Source organism: Caloenas nicobarica, chromosome 24 (assembly GCF_036013445.1).
Source record: "Caloenas nicobarica isolate bCalNic1 chromosome 24, bCalNic1.hap1, whole genome shotgun sequence".
Taxonomy (NCBI): domain Eukaryota; kingdom Metazoa; phylum Chordata; class Aves; order Columbiformes; family Columbidae; genus Caloenas; species Caloenas nicobarica.
Genome location: NC_088268.1, coordinates 556,256 through 576,513, shown reverse-complemented (window position 1 = coordinate 576,513; position 20,258 = coordinate 556,256). Strand labels below are relative to the sequence as shown.

The 20,258-nt window shown below is 50.9% G+C and overlaps 2 gene segments (V, D, J or C); both read left to right on the top strand.

The window, feature by feature from the left end:
* The first annotated feature begins 2,911 nt into the window (after nucleotides 1-2,911).
* LOC135998289 (T cell receptor alpha variable 4-like) lies at nucleotides 2,912-3,965 on the top strand. The segment is given in 2 exon segments: nucleotides 2,912-2,963; nucleotides 3,454-3,965. Coding segments are annotated over 2 exon segments (564 nt in total).
* An 11,009-nt stretch (nucleotides 3,966-14,974) lies between these two features.
* Nucleotides 14,975-16,071, top strand: LOC135998288 (T cell receptor alpha variable 4-like). The segment is given in 2 exon segments: nucleotides 14,975-15,026; nucleotides 15,542-16,071. Coding segments are annotated over 2 exon segments (582 nt in total).
* The last annotated feature ends 4,187 nt before the right edge of the window (nucleotides 16,072-20,258 follow it).

The following is a 20,258-nucleotide window of genomic DNA, read 5'->3' as shown; positions in this document are numbered from 1 at the left end:
CTGATCCCTGGGATGAAAGGCCCCAGGATTTCTAGGGCAGGAATGCTACTGTAAAGGCAGAAGACTCAGTTCAAGTGCTGGATGGGTCTAGAGTAGGCAAAAGATGTCATTCTGGGTCACTCTGTTGGGGCTTGTTTTAATGCTGCTCTCAGGAATAATGTCCCATTGTCCTTAGCTGGATGTTCATGAGTTTCTGTGCATTAGGACGTGTGAAGTCCTCGTCTTTCCTAGCCTCCTCAGCTCACCCTCATGGCCCCTTGTTTGTTCCTTCCCAGGTGTGTGTGTCGTGCTGCTTGGTTTTGAGCCCGTCTTGCCTAACACTGCCCAGTCCCTGGGGTCCTGAGCAGAGTCCATGAGTTTGTCAAGTACCATGGATCACAGTATTGCTATGGGTGTTCTTTTCCTGTGTGTACTTGTACGCAGACAGGTTAGTGCAGGTGTGTGTGGGAGCACAAATTTGTCTATAATTGCAAACTGGCGTGCATGAGGCTCTGTGTGTGTGCCCTTGTGTGTTACACAGTACAAGCTAATGTGCTTCTCATGGCAGAGATGCTCTTCACTGCTATCTCAATGAGCACAGAGCAGTAGGTTCCCAGGGTCAGAAGGAGCCTGAGTGCAGCTGAGTGCTGATGGTACCACACTCTTAGAGATCTGTCCAGGAAAGAGGCCCTGAAATGCAGCCCTTGACTCCTGAGTCCTCTTTTTCCAGGCACTCCAAATCCTGCACTCCGGTGTCGCCTTCTTCAGGCCACAACAAGGATGGTTTCGGTCCAGTTTGAATCCTTGGTTTAATTCAGTGTAACAACAGTGGGAGTGTCTCAGCATGGCTGGCAGTCTCCCCTCCCTGCATCTCCAGGCCAGGACAGAGCTGCTCTCCCCAGCTCTAGAGCATTCAAAAGGATGGGGTTTGCTTTATGGGCAAGGAGAACCAACCATGTGCTGGCCACCCCTGGATGGGTGTCCTTCCAATTAGCTGTTGAAGGTTTCTGAGGTGGAACACAGACCACCACACTGGATTTGGGAACACATCCCCAAAAGCCAGCCACTGTCCCTCTCTCTGACAAGGTTTTTGCTCAGTGGGTACCTTTTCTAAGGCTCCTCTCCTGAATGCCTGTCATTTGGAGCTGAGGTCCAATCTGCAAGAAGTGCAGTTGTGGGTTTCCCCTCTTCCCTTTTGTGACATCAGTGAGATGAGCTCAGCCAGGGCTGATTCCCCTCCCCATGAAGCTGCTTCGAGCTGATGCTCTAGTGCATCTGAGGTCGGCCAACATCATTGTTTTCTCATGAGGTAACAGGCACTGTGGACATGGGAAGGGCAGGGGATGTGTGCACCTAGAGCTCAGCAAGACCTCTGACAGTGTGTCTTGTACTTCCTTCATGACTAAATATGAGATGACTGGGTTCAGTAAGTGGATGACAAGCTGAGTGGAAACTCTGCTGGACTATGAGGCTCAGAGAGTTGTGATCTTGGTGCAAAGCCCAGCTGGCTGACACACATTAGTGGTATCTGGTAGTAGGGATCCGAAGTAGGACCAATACTGTTTAATATTTTAATGAACACCATGAGTTATGAGAAGTAAGGAACGCTGTTACTTGTGGAAAACACCGACCAAGGGGAATGGGCTGTAATTATCAGGCGTGGCACCTGTTCAAAGGACCAGGACAGGCTAGAGATATTGGCTAACTGTAACGTCATGAATGTCAAAAAGAGCAAGGGCAAGGTTTTGCATATGAGGGGAAGAAAAGCCGGTTTAGTCATGCAGGCCAGGGGCTGGCTACCTGGGACGCATATCCACAGAAAATGATGTGGGGTTTTAAGAGACACCCAGCTGAGTATGAGACAGTGGTGTGCCCTTGCAGCAAACAGGACCAACTGCATCCTGAGCTGTGTTATTCAAATTGTTGACAGCAGGTCCAGGAGAATGATCCTGCCCCTCTGGCACGTCTGAGATCACATTTGGAGTGCCGCATCCAGGCTGGGGCTCCCTGATCCAAGAAGGTTATTGACACATTGGACTGAGTTCAACAAAGGCCACCACGTAAATCAGGGGGCTGATGAGCATGACATTCAAGGAGAGGCTGAGAGAACCGGCTGTTTTCATCTTAGAAATGTCTCAGAGGATATATTCTTCCTTTCTACAAATACTCTTTCAGCAGAATAGAAGAAGATGGAAGTTTGCAGAAGACAGAGCAGAAGTGCCCAGGAGTTTGTGCATTTTCCATCCTGAGAGGTGTTCAAGAATGGAGTGAATGTGACTTTGAGCAACATGATCAAATGGGATATGTTCTGAGCACAAGGGTGATGTAGAAGACTTCTGGAGGTGACTTCTCACCTACATTCTGGCTCTGTAATCCTCTCCCTGCCTTCCCTGACCCCTTCATGCCCATGGACACAATAATCCTCACACACCTTCTGCCACAACACAACTTTCAGGCATTGTGCTGGGACTACACAGAGGCAGCTGAAGGGAGGCTCTCTGGCTCCTCACTGCCAACCGCAGGAAATCAGTGGCTGCTGTTTCCAGCTTCTGAGCTCAGAGACATCTGTGAAGCTGGCCCATCTCCTCGGTCAGGGCCCTGCTGTTCCACAGGTTGCAGCTGGCACTGTGCGGGCTTGTTCTTGCTGGAGGAGGGGCAGAGTCCGGTTGCCAGGAGCCAAAGTTGTGGCCGTGCCGAGCCCCGGAGCGAGATTCCGCTCCAAAAAGGGGTTTTTGGTGGGCTAGTCCCCGAGCGGCGCCGGCGCAGGGCTCAGCCCCGGGGCGGAGCTGGCGGCGGGGAGGAGAGAGGAGGGAGAGGAGAGAGGAGGGAGAGGAGGGAGGAGGGAGGAGAGAGGAGAGGAGGAGGCAGCACGGCCGGAGCAGAGAGCCGGGGCTGGCGGGGGGCAGCGAGGCGCGGGCGGCGGAGCGGCGGGATGCGGCGGTGCCGGGGCGCAGGGCTGGCGGGACTGGCCGCGGTGCTCCTGGGTGCGCGGGGCTGGCGGGGCTGGGTGGGGGATGGGGCTGAGCCTGGGGTGTCCCCTGCAGTTCCCTCGATGCTGTCGTCCCCTTTGGCTTCCTTCTGGATCTCTGGTCCCGAAACACCCTTCCGGCCGTCCCACATTGCCTCTGCAAAACACATTGCTTTATTCTTTGTCCATTCCTCCCAGTTTCCTTTCTTTCGTCTGCGTCTCTCCTTATAGCTCCTGTAGTCATTCCTTCATCTTGCTTCTTTCTTTCTGTCATACCTTTGCCCCACTCTTTTTCCTAAGTGATTCCACCCGTCATTCATGCTTTCATCTCTTCACCTAATATTAATGGACACTTCCATTACTGAACATGTTGACATCCTCTGGAAACTTTTTCCACATCACATCTGTGTTCTTGACTGCTTCTGCGGGACTTGTCCTGAGAAACAGTAGACAGGGCTGAGCAGAAGGCAGGTTTTGACGATTTTTCCTCTTTTTCTCCCCGGCAGTGACTGCGGGCAGAGCCCAGGTGCAGCAGGAGCCGTTGGCAGAAACCACCGAGGGCACCGAAATCAGCATCAACTGCTCACACCCCAGCATACAGACAGGCGACTACATCTACTGGTACCGTCTTCTCCCGGGCCGAGGTCCCGAACTCCTCGTGTGGGGTACTAAAGGCTCCAAAGCGCTGTCGGACCCGCCGGGGCGGCTGTCGGTGGCGGCAGACCGCCGGTCCAGCGCCCTGTGGCTCGCCCAGCCCCGGCGCAGGGACGCGGCGGTGTATTACTGCGCCGTGGGAGACACGGGGAGAGGAGCAGGGGCTGCGGCCGGACACGAACCGCCGCGGGAGGGGCCGGGCGGGTGTGGCGGGGGCGGGGAGACAGTCCCAGCCGGGCCCGCCAGGGGACGCTTTCGCTCCGCCCGCCGGAGCCGCTTTTCCTTGTCTCTTCTCCTTCCCCCGAACATCCCTGTTCCTGCACACTCCCCAAATAATTTTCACGGCACCCCCTCAGGAGTCTGATTCCCTGTAGGCACAAACACCCCTCAGTTTATATGATGATCACCTCACCCTTATGGGTGGTGTCATCCCCAGAGAAGGGGACGATTGTAATACCCTAAGGGTTAGTGAGAAGATCATGGTAAACAGGCTTGTGCTGGATGTCCTCCTGCCACATAGAAACCATGTGTCTGACTCTGGGTAGGAGTGTTTGCAGCAGGTGCTGTTCTCAGAGACATTTTTCCTTGAGGTGACTCATCCATGGCCTTGGAGAAGGGGACAGTGAACCCCTGTGGAGAGGGGGAGTCTGACTCCTGTTTCCAGGTACCTTGGTCTGTGCCTGGTTCTGCCTCCTACCAAGGGACAAGGAGGACATAGGTGGTCTTTCTCCCCCTTAATATATTCAAAGACCACAATGAGGTCTCTCTGGAGCCTTCTCTTCAGCTTTTCTTCATCAGACAGCTGTTCCAGTACTTGAAGTCTTTTTGTGGCCATCCCCTGGAGGGCCTGCTCAAACAGGTCCACATCTTTCTTTATTGGGAAGCCCAGAACTGGTCACAGTCCTCCAGGTAGGATGTCACGAGAGCCAAGTACAGGGGACAATCACTTCCCTTCACCTGCCGGCTGCACTTCTTTCAATGCAGCCCAGGATACAATTGGCTTTCTGGGCTGCAAGCACACATTGCTGGCTCATGTCCAAGTTGTCAACCACCAGCGTCACCAAGTCCTTCTCCAGAGGGCTGCTCTCAATTCCTTCATTTCCCATCCTGTATAGATACAAGGAATTGCTCCGACCCAGATGCAGGACCTAGCGCTTGGCCCTGTTGAACCTCATGGGCCTGCTTAAGCTCTCTTTTCTTGGTCTTGTGATCCCTTCCTGGAACATCACCCCGGGTCCTTTGCTCATCAGCTGTGTCCATCAATCTCTCACAGGGCTGCTGGTTACTCTCTCCCTCCCACATCATTCCTAGTATAAAGGCCTCCTTATCAGGTCAGCCATTCTAATGGCAAAGGCAACTTTACCACACTTGGTGAGGTGGATCTCACCTCTCCTGAGCAGACGCTGCTCTGCAAACAGGGTCCCGTGGCTGTGGGACCTAAAACTCTGTCAGCAGCTCCAGTTCCACAGCCTATTTTTGACCTGCATTATCAATTCCCTTCTCCTCTCATAAGAAGGACTGAGGACAACATGTCCTGGACCCCCATGCCCTTAACTACCTTTCTGCAGAGCTCTGTACTCACTTTTGGTATTGTCCAGGTTTCCCCTAGCAGTATCAGTCATGCCCATGAAGAGTAACAGCAGGCGGTAATAGTCAGAGAGCCAAGCGAGCTTTGGCAGTCCCTCCAAAACAACCTAGATGTGGGCCCCTGGCAGGTAGTAAACCTCTCTGAATGGTAGGCCAGCTTGGCAGATTGGTGTCTCTGTCCCCTGCAGCACAAAATCACCCATAAGGATCAATCACCGCTTCCTCCTGGTAGCCATGCGTGGTTTAGGGTCAGGTGGACCAGGTGCTTTACTTCAAGGTACATCTGGCACCTCTTTAATGTTGAAGGCAGTGAACCTATTCCGTAGTTGTAAGCCCTTTGGTGGGGCAGGAGCTCCACTCGGTCCCAGAAGTGACCAGCTTCCATCTTGAAATTGCTCCCTGGGAATCTGCTTTTGAGGGCTTTAGAATCCACAAGTGGTGGTTCTTTTCAAGAACCACCTTCAAAAAGCACAGGAGCAGGCAATTCCTTTGTGTACTAACTTAAGAAAGCAGGGCAGAAAACCAGCTTGGTTGAAAAGGAAACTCCTTGTAGAACTCAAGAGAAAAAAGAAATTGTGCAATCTCTGGGCTTCATAGGAAGATTACAGAGCTGTGGTTCACATATCCAAGGAGAAGACAGGAAAAGCCAAAGCTCAATTAGAGTTGAAATTGACCAGTGTTGTTTCAGGCAACAAGAAATGCCTTTTTAAGTATAATAGTAACAAGAGGAAGTCTAAAGAAAACATTGGACCGATCCTTCTTGAAGATGGCCACCTAACTAATAGGGGTAAAGTAAAAGTGGAGACATTCAATGCTTTTTTTCTCCTCTGTCTTTAATACTATATGGTGCCCATGCTAACCAATGTTATTTCTTGTTTGCCTTTTGCCATTAACATATTTTTTAAAAGCCCTTTTTTATTGCCCCTCACAGCACTGGCCAGCTTCAATTCTAATTGAGCTTTGGCTGCACAAATTTCCTCCCTATAGTGCTGAGCAGGATCCCTCCAGTCCTCCCATGACTCCCGACCTTGCTTCCACTGACCACATACTTTCTTTTTCGTATTAGCTCAAGAAGAAGATTTCTGCTCAGCCAAGCCTACTTTTTGCCTCACCTGCTAGGTTTTCAACATTATGGAATTGCCTGGTCTCGTGCTTTTAGGAGGTGATACTTAAAAAGTGACCAACACTGATGGGCCCCAGCACCTTCAAAAGCTTCTTCCCAGGGGATCTTACTAAAGTAGTTCTCTTGCTGCCTGTTATGCCTAAGAGCACTCTGTGGTGTTAGAGCTCTGGGAAGCTGCTGTATCAGGAAGTGCTCTAGAGTGATTCCTCTTTCAAACTTGTCGAAGAATTAAGTTTTTCTCCTCTGCTCATTGACAGGGGAGACATGAGGGCTGATGGAGTTCTCTCTTTGGAAGCTGAAATGAGCGACATTCTCCAGAAACCAGGATTGGTGGCCTACAAGAAAGCAAAGGGTTATATGGCTGTTCTTCAAAAGTATTTATCCCATGAGAAGCAGAGCAATCAGAAAAGGGAAAAATAATTCCTGCTTTTCCAGAAGAAGACAATAGAGAGGTGGAAAAGCCCTTGGAGACTTCTGAGGACTCCAGCCCTGTTGTCCAGGAAGTGCCTGATCATGTGCATCCATGGTATTGGACGAATGCACAAGTGCTGTGAGGTAAACTAGGGCAGCACAAGCATATTTCTTCTTGGAAAAAACAGGGAAGTTTTGTATTCAAAGGAGATGGCATCAACAAGTCCTGCCTGCTTGATTTAGTCCAAAGTGTCCTCCAACCTTGTAATCTATCTGAGAAGACCTAAAGGCTGGGATGTTTTTGACAAAGCCATGTCCGTCTTCTTTCATGGGTCATACCAAAACTAGTTCTCTAGAAACAACTGGAAGTGACTGAGGAGGGCTGAGAAGCATCACACACATCACCTAACGAGAGGAAGATACCTAAAACCCAGGGACATACCCTGTGAAGTTTACTGTTCAAACAAAAATATTCATAGGATCATGGAATGATAGGATGGCTTTGATTTGAAGGGACCTTTAAAAGGTCATCTATTCCAACCCTCCTTGCCTTGGAGGGTTTATATTCAGAAAATCCTTAACCCTTACTATCTGTACGGTACGTTAAAATAAAAAGCTTGTTGGTGTGGGGTGGGCTGGGCTGAGGTTAAAGAGCACACACTCAGCCTTGGAGATGGCTTGTAAATTTTATTGACAGAATACGTTGATGAAAATTGCTGCAAGACATGCTGGTCTGGGTCTTCTGTCACTGCTGTGCCCCCGGACCTGGTACAATCTCCTCTCATACAGCATCTTTCTGGGCCAGAGTGGGGTTGGGCCATCCCCAAGGCTATTTACCCTTTCCCAATTCCAGCCACCCTTTGCCAATCTCTTTTTCTGAGCCACCTTGCCCAGCACAGCTGCACCCAAAGCAAGAGGAGTGCCTTTCCCCAAGAGTCTCTGGGACTACTTAGCTCCCTGGGGCCTCCCACATGCCCACAGATCCTCTCTGGGGGACAGCAGTTGTCAGCATTCCTGTTCATACGACATGCTCCAGGGTCAAGATGGTATTTCTCAGCAGAATCCCAACAAGGCAAGGACTTGTGACCATTGTCTGTGCAGTAACCAGGGCTGTGTTCCTCACTTTCAAGAGGCAGTGCCAGGAAGAGGAGCCACTGTAATGTGTCACACCTTCCAGTGCTTCTAGGAGTGACCAATTAGGTGTCCTCCCACCCAATCCATAGAATCATGGAATCATAGGATGTCCTGAGTTGGAAGGGACCCTTAAGGATCATCGAGTCCAACTCCTGTCCCTGCATATGACAACCCTACTGTTCTCACCATGTGTTTGAGGGTGTTGTCTAGTCGCTTCTTGAGCACTGTCAGGTTGGGGGCCGTGACACCTCCCTGGGGAGCCTGTTCCCGTGCTCCACCACCCTCTGGCTGAAGAACCTTTCCCTAATGTCTGACCTAAACCTCCCCTGGCACATCTTCTTGCCTTTCCCTTGGGTTCTGTCATTGGTCACCAGAGAGAAGAGATCAGTGTCTGCCCCTTGTCTTCCCCTTGTGAGGAAGCTGTAGACCACGATGAGGTCTACCCTCAGTGTCCTCTTCTCCAGGCTGAACAGACGTAGTGACTTTAGCCACTCCTCATACAGCTTCCCCTCTAAACCCTTCAGCAACTTCATGGCTCTCCTCTGGACACTCTCCAGAAGCTTTGTATCCTTTTGACACTGTGGCTCCCAGAACTGCACACAGTAGTTCCACAAAGCAGTGGCTTTCTCCCTCAGTGGGCAGTATGTAGATGGAAAGACAACCTAAGGGACACAGGCAGACTTGCAGAATTCTTTAATGAGTCTAAAGAGGAAAATAAGGTCACTCCAGCTGGAGGCCCCAGTATGGCAAGGAGTAGGAGCAGTAAAGAATCTGTTCCTCTTTTCCTGTCCAGCTGTCCCAGAAAAGGGGACAGGTTAGCATGTCAGTCCAAGCTGAATTCTGGGGTCCTCATAGCAGGATTTGAGGGGAGCACAAGACAAAGAAAAGGGAGAAAGAGGGGGAGTGGAAGACAGGAAAAGTACATATTTTTCATGTGTTTAGAAAGGCACCTTTCAGCCTGCCCTTGAAGGACAAGCCAGAGATGACCTAAAAACAAAGTCTGGAAACAATGGCATGAAGTTTGTCTGTCCAGCACCATGATCCGAGTTCCTAGGGGTCCTTATCCAAGGCTGTTGCCAGCATCTTTAGCACGGGGGGCATCTGCTGCAGCTGGAAATGCAGGAGAGGTCACAGCAGCCAGAGCTGATGGGCACCCCATCACAGCTGAGGATTCTGCCAACAGCAGCAGAGGTGGAGGAGCCCACAACGGTGTTCTGTGGGAAGGAGCTGAGGATGGGGCCGGGCAGGGTCACCACCACAGGGGAGGGCTGGATGACGATGGTGGAGTTCTGGCACTGCCTGACACAGGGCTCATTGCAGCTGTTGGCCAGCGGGGTTGGGCCGCAGGGCTGGCAGGACTGGCACTGGTCGTAGCAGGACATGTCTTGAGTCTGGAGCTTCACCTGGAGAGGGGGAAGGGAGGAAGCAAAATGTGAGGATGAGTGAGGAGCAGCCTGGCACCACTCCATGGCAAAACCAAAGAACATGAAGGGACAGGAGGCAGACGATGTGAAAAGATTTATGACGGCTTCTTGGCTTAGTTGTGCCAGGTCCAGAAAGAGTCACCACCTCCTATGCAGCTACTGGTAATCCCTGAGTCCAGAAGCCACCTCACTACAGTCCCAGCCTCTCTCCATGTCTAACCTTCTCCCCAGCTCCCTCTCTCATGACAAGCAGCCCCATGATCTGGCACAGAACAAAGCTGGTATCAGCTAAGAGGTCCATTGAGGTGAGACCTCCTTTTAGAGACAGCAGAGAAAGAGAAGAGGCTTCAGACTCACCTGACTCCCAAGGAGAACGAGGCAAGAGAAGTGGATGAGACAGTGAGGACCTGGGCTGGCTTTTATCATGCACCCTTACTGCCCCAGGCTGACAGAGGCATCCCTTGCAGAGGTGATTAATCAGTGACAAGTCTCATCTTGAATGCAAAACATCCCAGCTAATGCTGTGGGCTGTGTTTTGGCTTCTTCAGCTGCTGTCTTTTCATTTCCTGCTGTATGCCAGGCACATTCTCCAGTGAAGGCATCTTTTGTGTGACCGGATGAGAGGCTGAAGCATTTCCGGTGCAAAACACACCGTTGTGGGCAGAGGACTCAGCTCCCATGTTGGAAGAGTCCAGTAAGGGACACTTGAGATACACTCAACAGGCAGCACACATACAGACACACACGTATCTAGACCTAAGAACACCCAATGTGGGGCTGTCTACACTGTGCACAGTCACCACACAGGTGTTGGAATTGGGAGACTCATCTTCTGCAAGTCCTGTTTCCAAGGGTTCAGTGTGGTTGAGGGAAGACTGATCTGTGCCCAGCGTGAGCCCTTTCACCCTCACAAAAGTCCTTTTCCTTCAGTCTGTCTGCCCCTGAGTACCGTGCACATGGATATGGGCTGTAACCATGGGATGGAGCTGCTTGTAGGCTCTGGTAGGACAGGCTGTGGGTTCATTTCTCATCATATGATGAAGCAAGCCATGCCAACATCAGGTCTGCAGGGTTCACCATGACCTTTTGCCAGCTGGAGTGAAACCACTATCGGTAGTTACAGGATCTGTGTCTCCAGAAAGATGATTTGTCCCATTTACAGTGCACGTCTGCTTTGGGATGGGATAAGTCCTGTGTGTGAGCTGGTGTGTCTTCTCAGACTGTGGGAAGAGTCTGTAGAGTCAGTTAAGAGTGAGTTCAGAGGAGGCCACGAAAATTACCAGAGGGTTGGAACACCTCTCTTATGAAGAAATGCTGAGAGGTGGGGTTGTTCAGCCTGGAGCAGAGACAGCTCTAGGGAGACCTTATTTCACCCATTCCATAGGTAAAGGGGGCTTATGAGAAAGACAAAGAAAGATATTTTACCAGGGCCTCTAATGACAGGACAAGAGGCTATGGCTGTAAGCTGTAAAAGGCAGATTTAGATTGGACATAAGGAAGACAATTTTTCCAACGAGGGTGGTGAAACACTGGCAGAGGTTGCCCAGAGATGCTGTAGATGCCCCATCACTGGAAGTGTTCCAGGTCAGGTTAGATGGGGCTTTAAGCAACCTGATCCAATGAGAGATGTCTCTGGCCATGGCAGTGGAATTGGACTAGATGGTCTTTCAATGTCCATTCCAATGCAAATGATTCTATGATTCCATGAATCATGCTGTTAATGAAGGTTGCACTGTGAGGCCCTTCCCTCCAGGGCAGTGAGTTTGGGATTAAAGAGTCTCCACACAGGGATGTCTCCAGAATCTGAGTTGGACTGACAGGGCTAGAAGGACATGTCCCCTGAAGGGATCTTGATCCATTTTGCTCATAACCCCTTAATTACTTATATTTACTGAGACACAAAGCAAGGCACAGAAGTCGGAAGAGAATCTTTCTCCCTCAAGAGGTAATTTGGGCAGCCTGCATGGCAGCAGTGGGATGTGGCTTGGTGAGGCAAGAGTGTCTTTGCACACACCTGCTATGCTAGGGAGAAGAAGATTAAAGTAGGTATGGAGGTGAACATCTACCAGAGACTAAGAAGAGATATCAGAAGTAGTAGAAGTGATATGCAAGGTGGACTGCATGTCAGGGGAGGCTCTCACACTTCCCCCGTGGCCCAGTTGTGGTGTAGCCACCTGTCTGCTACACACCTCCTATTTGAGAAGAGGAATCAGATCATCCCTTCTTCAGGCATCTGGGGAAAGCCTCTCAGTCACAGGTCCTGGTACCCATGAGTGACTTTCACCACCTCAGTATCTGCTGCAGGAGTAAAATTGATGGGCACAAGAAAACCAGGACATTGGCTGAGGAGTATGGAAGGAAAACTTTTGATGCAAGCAATCCATGAATGGAGTAGGGGAGTGCCTCTGTAGGACCTGTTCCTCACAAATGAGGAAAAACTGTTGGATGATGTAGAGTTCAAGAGCAGCCTTGCCTGCAGTGACCAGAAGACTGTGGAGCTCAAGCTCTGCAGAGGACTGATCAAGACAGACAGGGTGACTGTTTAAAGTCATTAGGGACCTACCTGCTGAGCAGGATGCCCTGGGAAATTGCCCTGGAACACAGCGGTTCTCAAGGAGCTGACAAACCTTCAAGGACAGTGGCCTCAGAGCACAAAGACAGTCCTCTGCAATGTGTGGAAAGGTGAGACAGGAAAAGCCAAAGCACAAGTGGACCAGAATCTTGCCAGGCGGGTAAAGGGAATCAAGAAAGGTATCTCTGAGCTTATTGTCAACAAAAGGAAGGCTCAGCTGAATCAGGGTTCATTACTTGCTGAGGAGAACGACCTGGTGGATAATGATAGTTCAAGGGATCACTTGGGATGCACCCAAGAGTGTTCCATGAGCTGACTGCTCAGTTTTTATTCCGTCCTGGCAGGAAGATGGAGCAAATACTCTCAGAAACCTTTTCTAAACTCAGGAAAGACCAGAAGGGAGTTGGGAGCAGCTCGTATGGGTTTTCTGAGGGCAAATCATGCCTCATCAACCTCATCACTTTCTGAGCACGATGTGCCTGGGATGAGTCACACTCCCCACAGGCTGCAAACACTGAGGCTGGGACACCAGAAATGGTACTGACTGATCCCTGTAAGAAAGTCACTCAGCCTTTCCAAAGCATTGCCTGAAATGCCATTTATTAGTGTTCAGGCTAAAGAGAAAGAGATAATAAAATGGGTAATCTTACATCCCTTCAGCTGCTGGGAACATGGAGCTGTTCAGCATCAGCTGCTCTCACAGCACAAGACTATCACAGAGAGTTGAGGTTGGGAGGGACCCCTGGACACCAGCTGCACTAACCCCCATGCTTAAGCAGGGCCACCAAGAGCCAGTTGCTCGGGACCGTGTCTAGGTGTTTTTTGAATAACTCTAAGGAGGGAGACTCGTCAAATTCCCTGGGATACCTATGGCTGTGCTCAGTCACACCCACAGTGCTGTACAATGTGTTTCTTCTTGACAGGACAGCAGACACTGTGAGGGTTCCCTCCATGGAAGATTTACTCCATTTTGGTCAGTTGTGCTTTAGAGCATTTTCTTCAAAGGAAACTGTTGTATTCATCATTTCTAAACCCCTACAATCCTGACAGTTGTCTGTGGAATGTGAACAAATACCAGTAGCTTTCACACCCTTGTTTTTCAGCATATAAATCAAGGAATTCATCAGGGCAGGAAGTGCCAGAGAGGTCACAGCACCCAGAGTTGATGGGCACTCTGTCACAGCTGAGGATTCTGCCAACAGCAGCAGAGGTGGAGAAGCCCACAGTGGTGTTCCGTGGGAAGGAGCTGAGGATGGGGCCGGGCAGGGTCACCATGACAGGCGGGGGCTCAATGACAACAGTGGAGTTCTGGCACTGCCTGACACAGGGTTCATTGCAGCTGTTGGCCAGTGGGGTTGGGCTGCAGGTCTGGCAGGGCAGGCACTGGTTGTAGCAAGATATGTGTTGGGGCCAGAAATGCACCTGGGAGAGAATCAGGGAAGAAGGGGTGAGCAGAGGAGCAACCTGGTTTCCCTGTCACAAAGAAGCCAAGACCAGTCCTGAGCGGGGAGCCCAACGCTGTGCCCAGAGCCTCATCTTCTTCCTTGTACTACAAGGAGCAGCCAGGCACAGGGAGGATCTCTCCACATGAAAAAAGCAACTGCCTCTCAACCATATCCCATCCTCTCTAAGCAGACCTTCTCCTCACTTCCCTCTGCCATGGCAAGGAGCTCCAGGAGCAGGTAGAGGACAGAGCCAATATGAGCTCAGCATTGCATTGAGAAGAGATCGTGCTTTGGAAGAGGAGGAGAAGGGGCTTCAGTCTCAACTGGTGCCCAAGGAGAAGGAGGCAAGAGAAGTGGATGAGGAAGCAGGGACTTGGCCTTGATTTACAAAACTGCTGCCTTTTCATTTCCAGACACGTGCCATGTCTGCTCCTCAATAAAAGCTTCTTCTGATCCCTGGGATGAAAGGCCCCAGGATTTCTAGGGCAGGAATGAGCACCACAGGCAGAAGATTCAGTTGAAGTGCTGGATGGGTCCAGAGCAGGCAAATGAAGTCAGCCTGGGTCATTCTGTTAGGGCTGTTTGCAGTGTCACTCTCAGGAAGAAGTTCCAACTGTTCACAGCTGGAAACGCAAGGGTTAGCATGTATGAGCATGTGCCACATCCATCTCTTTCCTTATTCTTCACCTCTATCTAAGTGGTCACTTTTTGTTTCCTCTCCAGGTGTGTGCATTGTGCTACTGGTTTTGACCTCATCATGCCTAACAGTGCCCTTAGGAAACAATTATTTCCATATTTCTCTCTGTGCAGTCTGTGAGTACACAAACAATGCCATGGGCTTGCCTGGGGCCTCATCCTTGCCCATAATGCTCTAAGCCTGCTGCAATTTCCCCCAGGTGTCCTCAGCAGAGTCCATGGTTGGTTGTGTTACTATGTGTGTCCTTGTCTTGTGTGCTCTAGTGAGCCACTGTGTGTGTGTGAATTCACATGAGAGCACTATTTGTGCATGATTACATGCTGATGTGCATGAGCTTGTGTGTGAGTGTCCTTGTGTGTCACTCATCACAAGGGAATGTACTGCTGGTGACTGAGACACTCTCTACTCCTCTCTCCATGAGCACCAGAGAACAGCTTCTGTAAGCTTCATCCTGGAGCAGCCAGGAAATCAGTGGCTGCTGTTTCCAGCCCCTGAGCTCGGAGACAGCTCTGGGAAGCTTGTCCATTCCCTGCGTTAGGGCTGCCCTAGGCTGCAGCTGGCGCTGTGCGGGCTGCTTCTTGCTGGAGGAAGGGCACAGTCCATTTTCAGGAGCCGGAGTTGTGGTGTGCAGAGCCCCGGAGTCCTGTGAACCTGGGCGAGTCCCCGAGCAGCGCCGGCGCAGGACTCAGCCCCGGGGCGGAGCTGGGAGAGGAGAGGAGAGGAGAGGAGAGGAGAGGGGAGGAGAGGGGAGGAGAGGAGAGGAGAGGAGAGGAGAGGAGAGGAGAGGAGAGGAGAGGAGAGGAGAGGAGAGGAGAGGAGAGGAGAGGAGAGGAGAGGAGAGGAGAGGAGAGGAGAGGAGAGGAGAGGAGAGGAGAGGAGAGGAGAGGAGAGGAGAGGAGAGGAGAGGAGGAGGCAGCACGGCCGGAGCAGAGAGCCGGGGCTGGCGGGGGGCAGCGAGACGCGGGCGGCGAAGCGGCGGGATGCGGCGGTGCCGGGGCGCAGGGCTGGCGGGACTGGCCGCCGTGCTCCTGGGTGCGCGGGGCTGGCGGGGCTGGGTGGGGGACGGGGCTGCCTGGGGACCGTGCTGGGTCTGGGTCGGACCAGCAGTTCCCTCGATGCTGTCGTCCCCTCTGCCTTCCTTCTGGATCTCTGGTCCCGAACCTACCTCCCATTCGTCCGACATTTCCTCAGAAAACTCATCGCACTATTCTTTGTCCAATCCACCCGATTTCCTTTCTTGCCTCTGTGTCTCTCCCTATAACTCATGCGGTCATTCCTTCCCCTTGCTACTTTCTGTGTATTAGTCTTTTATCCCACTTATTTTTTTAAATTATTCCACCCTTGCACCTAGCGTTCATGCATTCATCTCTCCACCAAATATTATGGACACTTCCATTACTTGTGTGTGCACATCTTCTAGAAACCCTTCTCATCATCTCTTTTTGTTCCTCACTGCTTCTGCGGGATTGTTTCCGGGAAACAGCAGGCAGGGCTTTGAGGATTTTTGAGGTTCTGAGGATTTTTTTTCTTCTTTTTCTCAACGGCAGTGGCTACGGGGATAGCCCAGGTGCAGCAGGAGCCGTCGGCAGAGACTTCCGAGGGCACCGAAATCAGCATCAACTGCTCACACCCCAACATACAGACCAGTAGTTTCATCCTCTGGTACCGTCTCCTCCCGGGCCGAGGTCCCGAACTCCTTGTGAGCGGTATTAGAGGCTCCAAAGCGCTGTCGGACCCGCTGGGATGGCTGTCGGTGGCGGCAGACCGCCGGTCCAGCGCCCTGTGGCTCGCCCGGCCCCGGCGCGGGGACGCGGCGGTGTATTACTGCGCCGTGGGAGACACGGGGAGAGGAGCCGGGACTGCAGCCGGACACGAACCGCCGCGAGCGGGGCCGGGCAGGTGTGGCGGGGGCGGGGGGACAGTCCTGGTGAAGCCGCCAGGGGCGCTGCCGCTCCGCCCGCCCTGCCCGGCCCCGGGGCGGTTTCCCCGCCCGACCGGCAGCGGGATCTCATCGGCACCAGCCGCACTCCCTCCGGATGCCTGCAGAAATAACAGCCGCGGTATCCTAACCGTGTGAAGGCAGCGCAGTCCGTTGTCCCACACTTCGATATTTGCATGAATGCCTAAATGAGCTCTTAACTGTCTCTTAGAGATCATCCGTGATTTTGTTCTTCTTGTTCAAAGGCAGGAATAAACACATAAGATGAGAAGACCCTGTGGAACTTCAAAACCAGCGGCCAACACACAATGAAGTTAATCCTACCAGGCTCACTGCCCATCAAAACACTGACACACATTTTTCGGTTGGGGCGACCTTGGAGAAAAACAGACCTTCCGAAAGTAAGGGCACACCTCTTAACCAAGAGCAACCCCTCAATGTTCTAATAGCAACCAGACACAATATAATTGATCAATAGACTAAGCTTCCCCAGGGAGAACAATGCAATCCTCTCCAAGAGCCCATATTGATGAGAGGGTTTGCAACATCAGTTTTGGAACAGGACATCACAGTGGTGCAGCCCTCATTAAGGGTTCACGAAAGCACTGGAAATGTGAGGCCAATACAAACATGCCTCCTCTCTAAGTTACAACTTCAACCAATCCTAATCACTGTAGTGCTCTTATCACTAGTGCAACAGAAGGACATAAGCTACATGCGAGCCTGAAAAAGTCCAGACATTTTAGGACCCTTTGGGCTACTACAACCGGTAGCAGACAGTGTAAAGCTATTTCTTAAAGAACCCATCTGCCCATTTCTCTTCATTAGAACTCCCATACTAGCCTTCTCCTGGCAACCAAACATCTGAATTCCTATTTCCCTCCCTTTCTCTTACTGACCTAAATCTAGGGCTCCTCTTCCTCCTAGCTCTGTCAAATTAAGCACTGTACTCAATCTTATGGTCCAGCTGGGCCTCAAACTCAAAATATGCTTTAATTGGAGCACTATGAGCAGTGGCACAAACCATTTCTTATGAAGCACCACTAGCCATTATTCTCCTGTCCGTAATCACACTGAGCAAAAGCTACACCCTAAACACCCTTGCCATTACCCAAGAGCCATTCTACCTCATCTTCTCCTCCTGATCCCTTACAGTAATATGATACATCTCCAGGCTTGCTGAAACAAACTGTTCTTCATTCAACCTTACACAGGGGAATCCCAACTAGTCTCAGCCTACAATGTAGAATACGCCGCAGGACCATTCATTCGGTTCGTCCTAGCTGAGTATTCAAACGTCATACTGATAAATGCTCTAGCTATCTTGCTATTTCTCCACCCAGACTCCCTTGGTCAACCCTCAGAGCTCTTCCCAAGGTATAATTCCTAAAAGACGAGCCACTGCTGTGTGTTCCAACCTCCTATTCCTCTGTCAGTGTACCCTTGTACCCTCACCCCCTTCCGCCCCAGCGTAACACCTGTCGTGGTGTAACCTGAGCTAGCAATACCACCACAATAGCCACTCGCTCACTGACCTCAACTCCCCAAACAGGGGAGAAAATCAAAAGGGAAGGGAGAAACTTGGGCTGGGATAAACACAGTTTAATAAAATAACAAAATAATAATACACTACCAATAAATACATATATATATATATATGTAATGGAAATAGAAAACAAAATAAAAGATAATGCAATTCCTCACAAATTCCATCCACACCAAGCAACCACTCCCAGAAAACAGCACCTGGTCCCAAAGCCAATCCCAGAGAGACGAAAGAGAGAAAAAAAAAATAAAAAAGGCAAAAAGGTCCAGAGGCCTCAGAGGCCTCTGCAAATTGGCAGGATGGCCTAACGCCGAACTAATGAAACTGAGGAACAGAACATCCCTGGCTCTGACAAAAAGAGAAAAGAAAGAGGAACGCGAGAGAGACCAGAAGATCCCAACTCTCCTTAAATATGAAGCATGACACCAATGGGATGAAATACTCTTACTGATCAGTCTGGATGTCAGTTAAGGTCTGCCCCGTCAATGCCCCCTTTCTCAACGCCCCACATGTGTGGGCAGAGTTCAGAATGTCCTTGGCTCTCAGACCAGAACAATTAGAACCATTAACTCTGTCCTGGCGTGTTATTTCTTGTTCTCAAACTAAGTCCAGATAATGAGCATGCTGGCTATGAAAAAGAAAGATTTCTAACTGCATTAAGGAAAGTAACTCATTTGCAGTCAAACCAGCACACACCCTTCTCCTTTGGCAGCTTGGGGAGTGCCCACAGAGGGAATGACCACATGGAGGCCAGACTTGAATGCAGCAGAAATTTAATGAGGCAAAAGAGGGAAACAAGGTCACTCCAAGTGGAGGACAGAGGAGCAGGAATCCCCAGAAGAATCCAAAAGTCTGCAGTCCGTGGTCGTGAAGCAGTTTGTGCATGATGTTCATCTGCCTGCTCAACAGAGGGAGATGAGACAGATGATTCTCTACCAGAATGGGCCTGGCAAAACCACCATTGCCAAGGGGAACAGAAGCAATCAAAGAAAAAAAGGAAAGAAAGGCCAAGCCTTCCAGCTCTACTGAAAATGTAACCAAAATCTAGATCCTTTGCCCAACACCATATTTCGAGTTCCTCGAGGTGTCTCCCTGGGACTTTGCTGGCAACTTTATCAGCGGAGGTACCTTCTGCCAAAGTAGCGGCTGGAAATGCCAGAGAGGTCACAGCAGCCAGAGTTGATGGGGACTCCGTCACAGCTGAGGATTCTGCCAACAGCAGCAGAGGTGGAGGAGCCCACAACGGTGTTCTGTGGGAAGGAGCTGAGGATGGGGCCGGGCAGGGTCACCACCACAGCAGGAGGCTCAATGACAACGGTGGAGTTCTGGCACTGCCTGACACAGGGCTCATTGCAGCTGTTGGCCAGCGGGGTTGGGCCGCAGGGCTGGCAGGGCAGGCACGGGTTGTAGCAGGACATGTCTTGAGAGTGGAGGTGAACCTGGGAGGGTGGGCAGGGATGAAGCAGAGCAAAAGGGTGAGTGAAAAGCAGCCTGGTTCCCCTGTCACAAAGAAGCCAAGGCCACTACCGAGTGAGGAGCTGGAAGACGTGCCAGGAACCACACAGTTTTCATCTCTCTACAAAGAGCAGCCTGGGACAGGGAGTCTCTCTCCTAGTGTGTAAACCAAAAGACCCCTCTGCCATGTCCCAGTCTCACTCTAAGCAGATTTTCTGCCTGTTTCCCTCTCCAGTAACAAGAAGATGCAACCCTGAGGTCAGGATATAGCCAATACGAGCAGAGATGTCCATCAATGAGAGATGTCAGGTTTACGTATGAGGAGAAGAGGTTTCAGACTCACCTAGTTCCCAGTCAGAAGGAAGTAAGAGAAGAGGATTAGAGAGCAAGGCCTTAGGCTGACTTTTATACCTGCCCTTCATTGCCGTAGGACCAGAGAGACTCTTGGCAGAGGTAATAATTTTCTGACAAGCTCATCTTCAATGCAAACCATCACAGCTAATGATATGGGCAGTGCTTTACTTTCCAACACTGCTGCCTTTTCATTTCCAGGTTTGTACCATGTCTGTTCCTCAAAGAAATATTCTTCTGATCCCTGGGATGAAAGGCCCCAGGATTTCTAGGGCAGGAATGCTACTGTAAAGGCAGAAGACTCAGTTCAAGTGCTGGATGGGTCTAGAGTAGGCAAAAGATGTCATTCTGGGTCACTCTGTTGGGGCTTGTTTTAATGCTGCTCTCAGGAATAATGTCCCATTGTCCTTAGCTGGATGTTCATGAGTTTCTGTGCATTAGGACGTGTGAAGTCCTCGTCTTTCCTAGCCTCCTCAGCTCACCCTCATGGCCCCTTGTTTGTTCCTTCCCAGGTGTGTGTGTCGTGCTGCTTGGTTTTGAGCCCGTCTTGCCTAACACTGCCCAGTCCCTGGGGTCCTGAGCAGAGTCCATGAGTTTGTCAAGTACCATGGATCACAGTATTGCTATGGGTGTTCTTTTCCTGTGTGTACTTGTACGCAGACAGGTTAGTGCAGGTGTGTGTGGGAGCACAAATTTGTCTATAATTGCAAACTGGCGTGCATGAGGCTCTGTGTGTGTGCCCTTGTGTGTTACACAGTACAAGCTAATGTGCTTCTCATGGCAGAGATGCTCTTCACTGCTATCTCAATGAGCACAGAGCAGTAGGTTCCCAGGGTCAGAAGGAGCCTGAGTGCAGCTGAGTGCTGATGGTACCACACTCTTAGAGATCTGTCCAGGAAAGAGGCCCTGAAATGCAGCCCTTGACTCCTGAGTCCTCTTTTTCCAGGCACTCCAAATCCTGCACTCCGGTGTC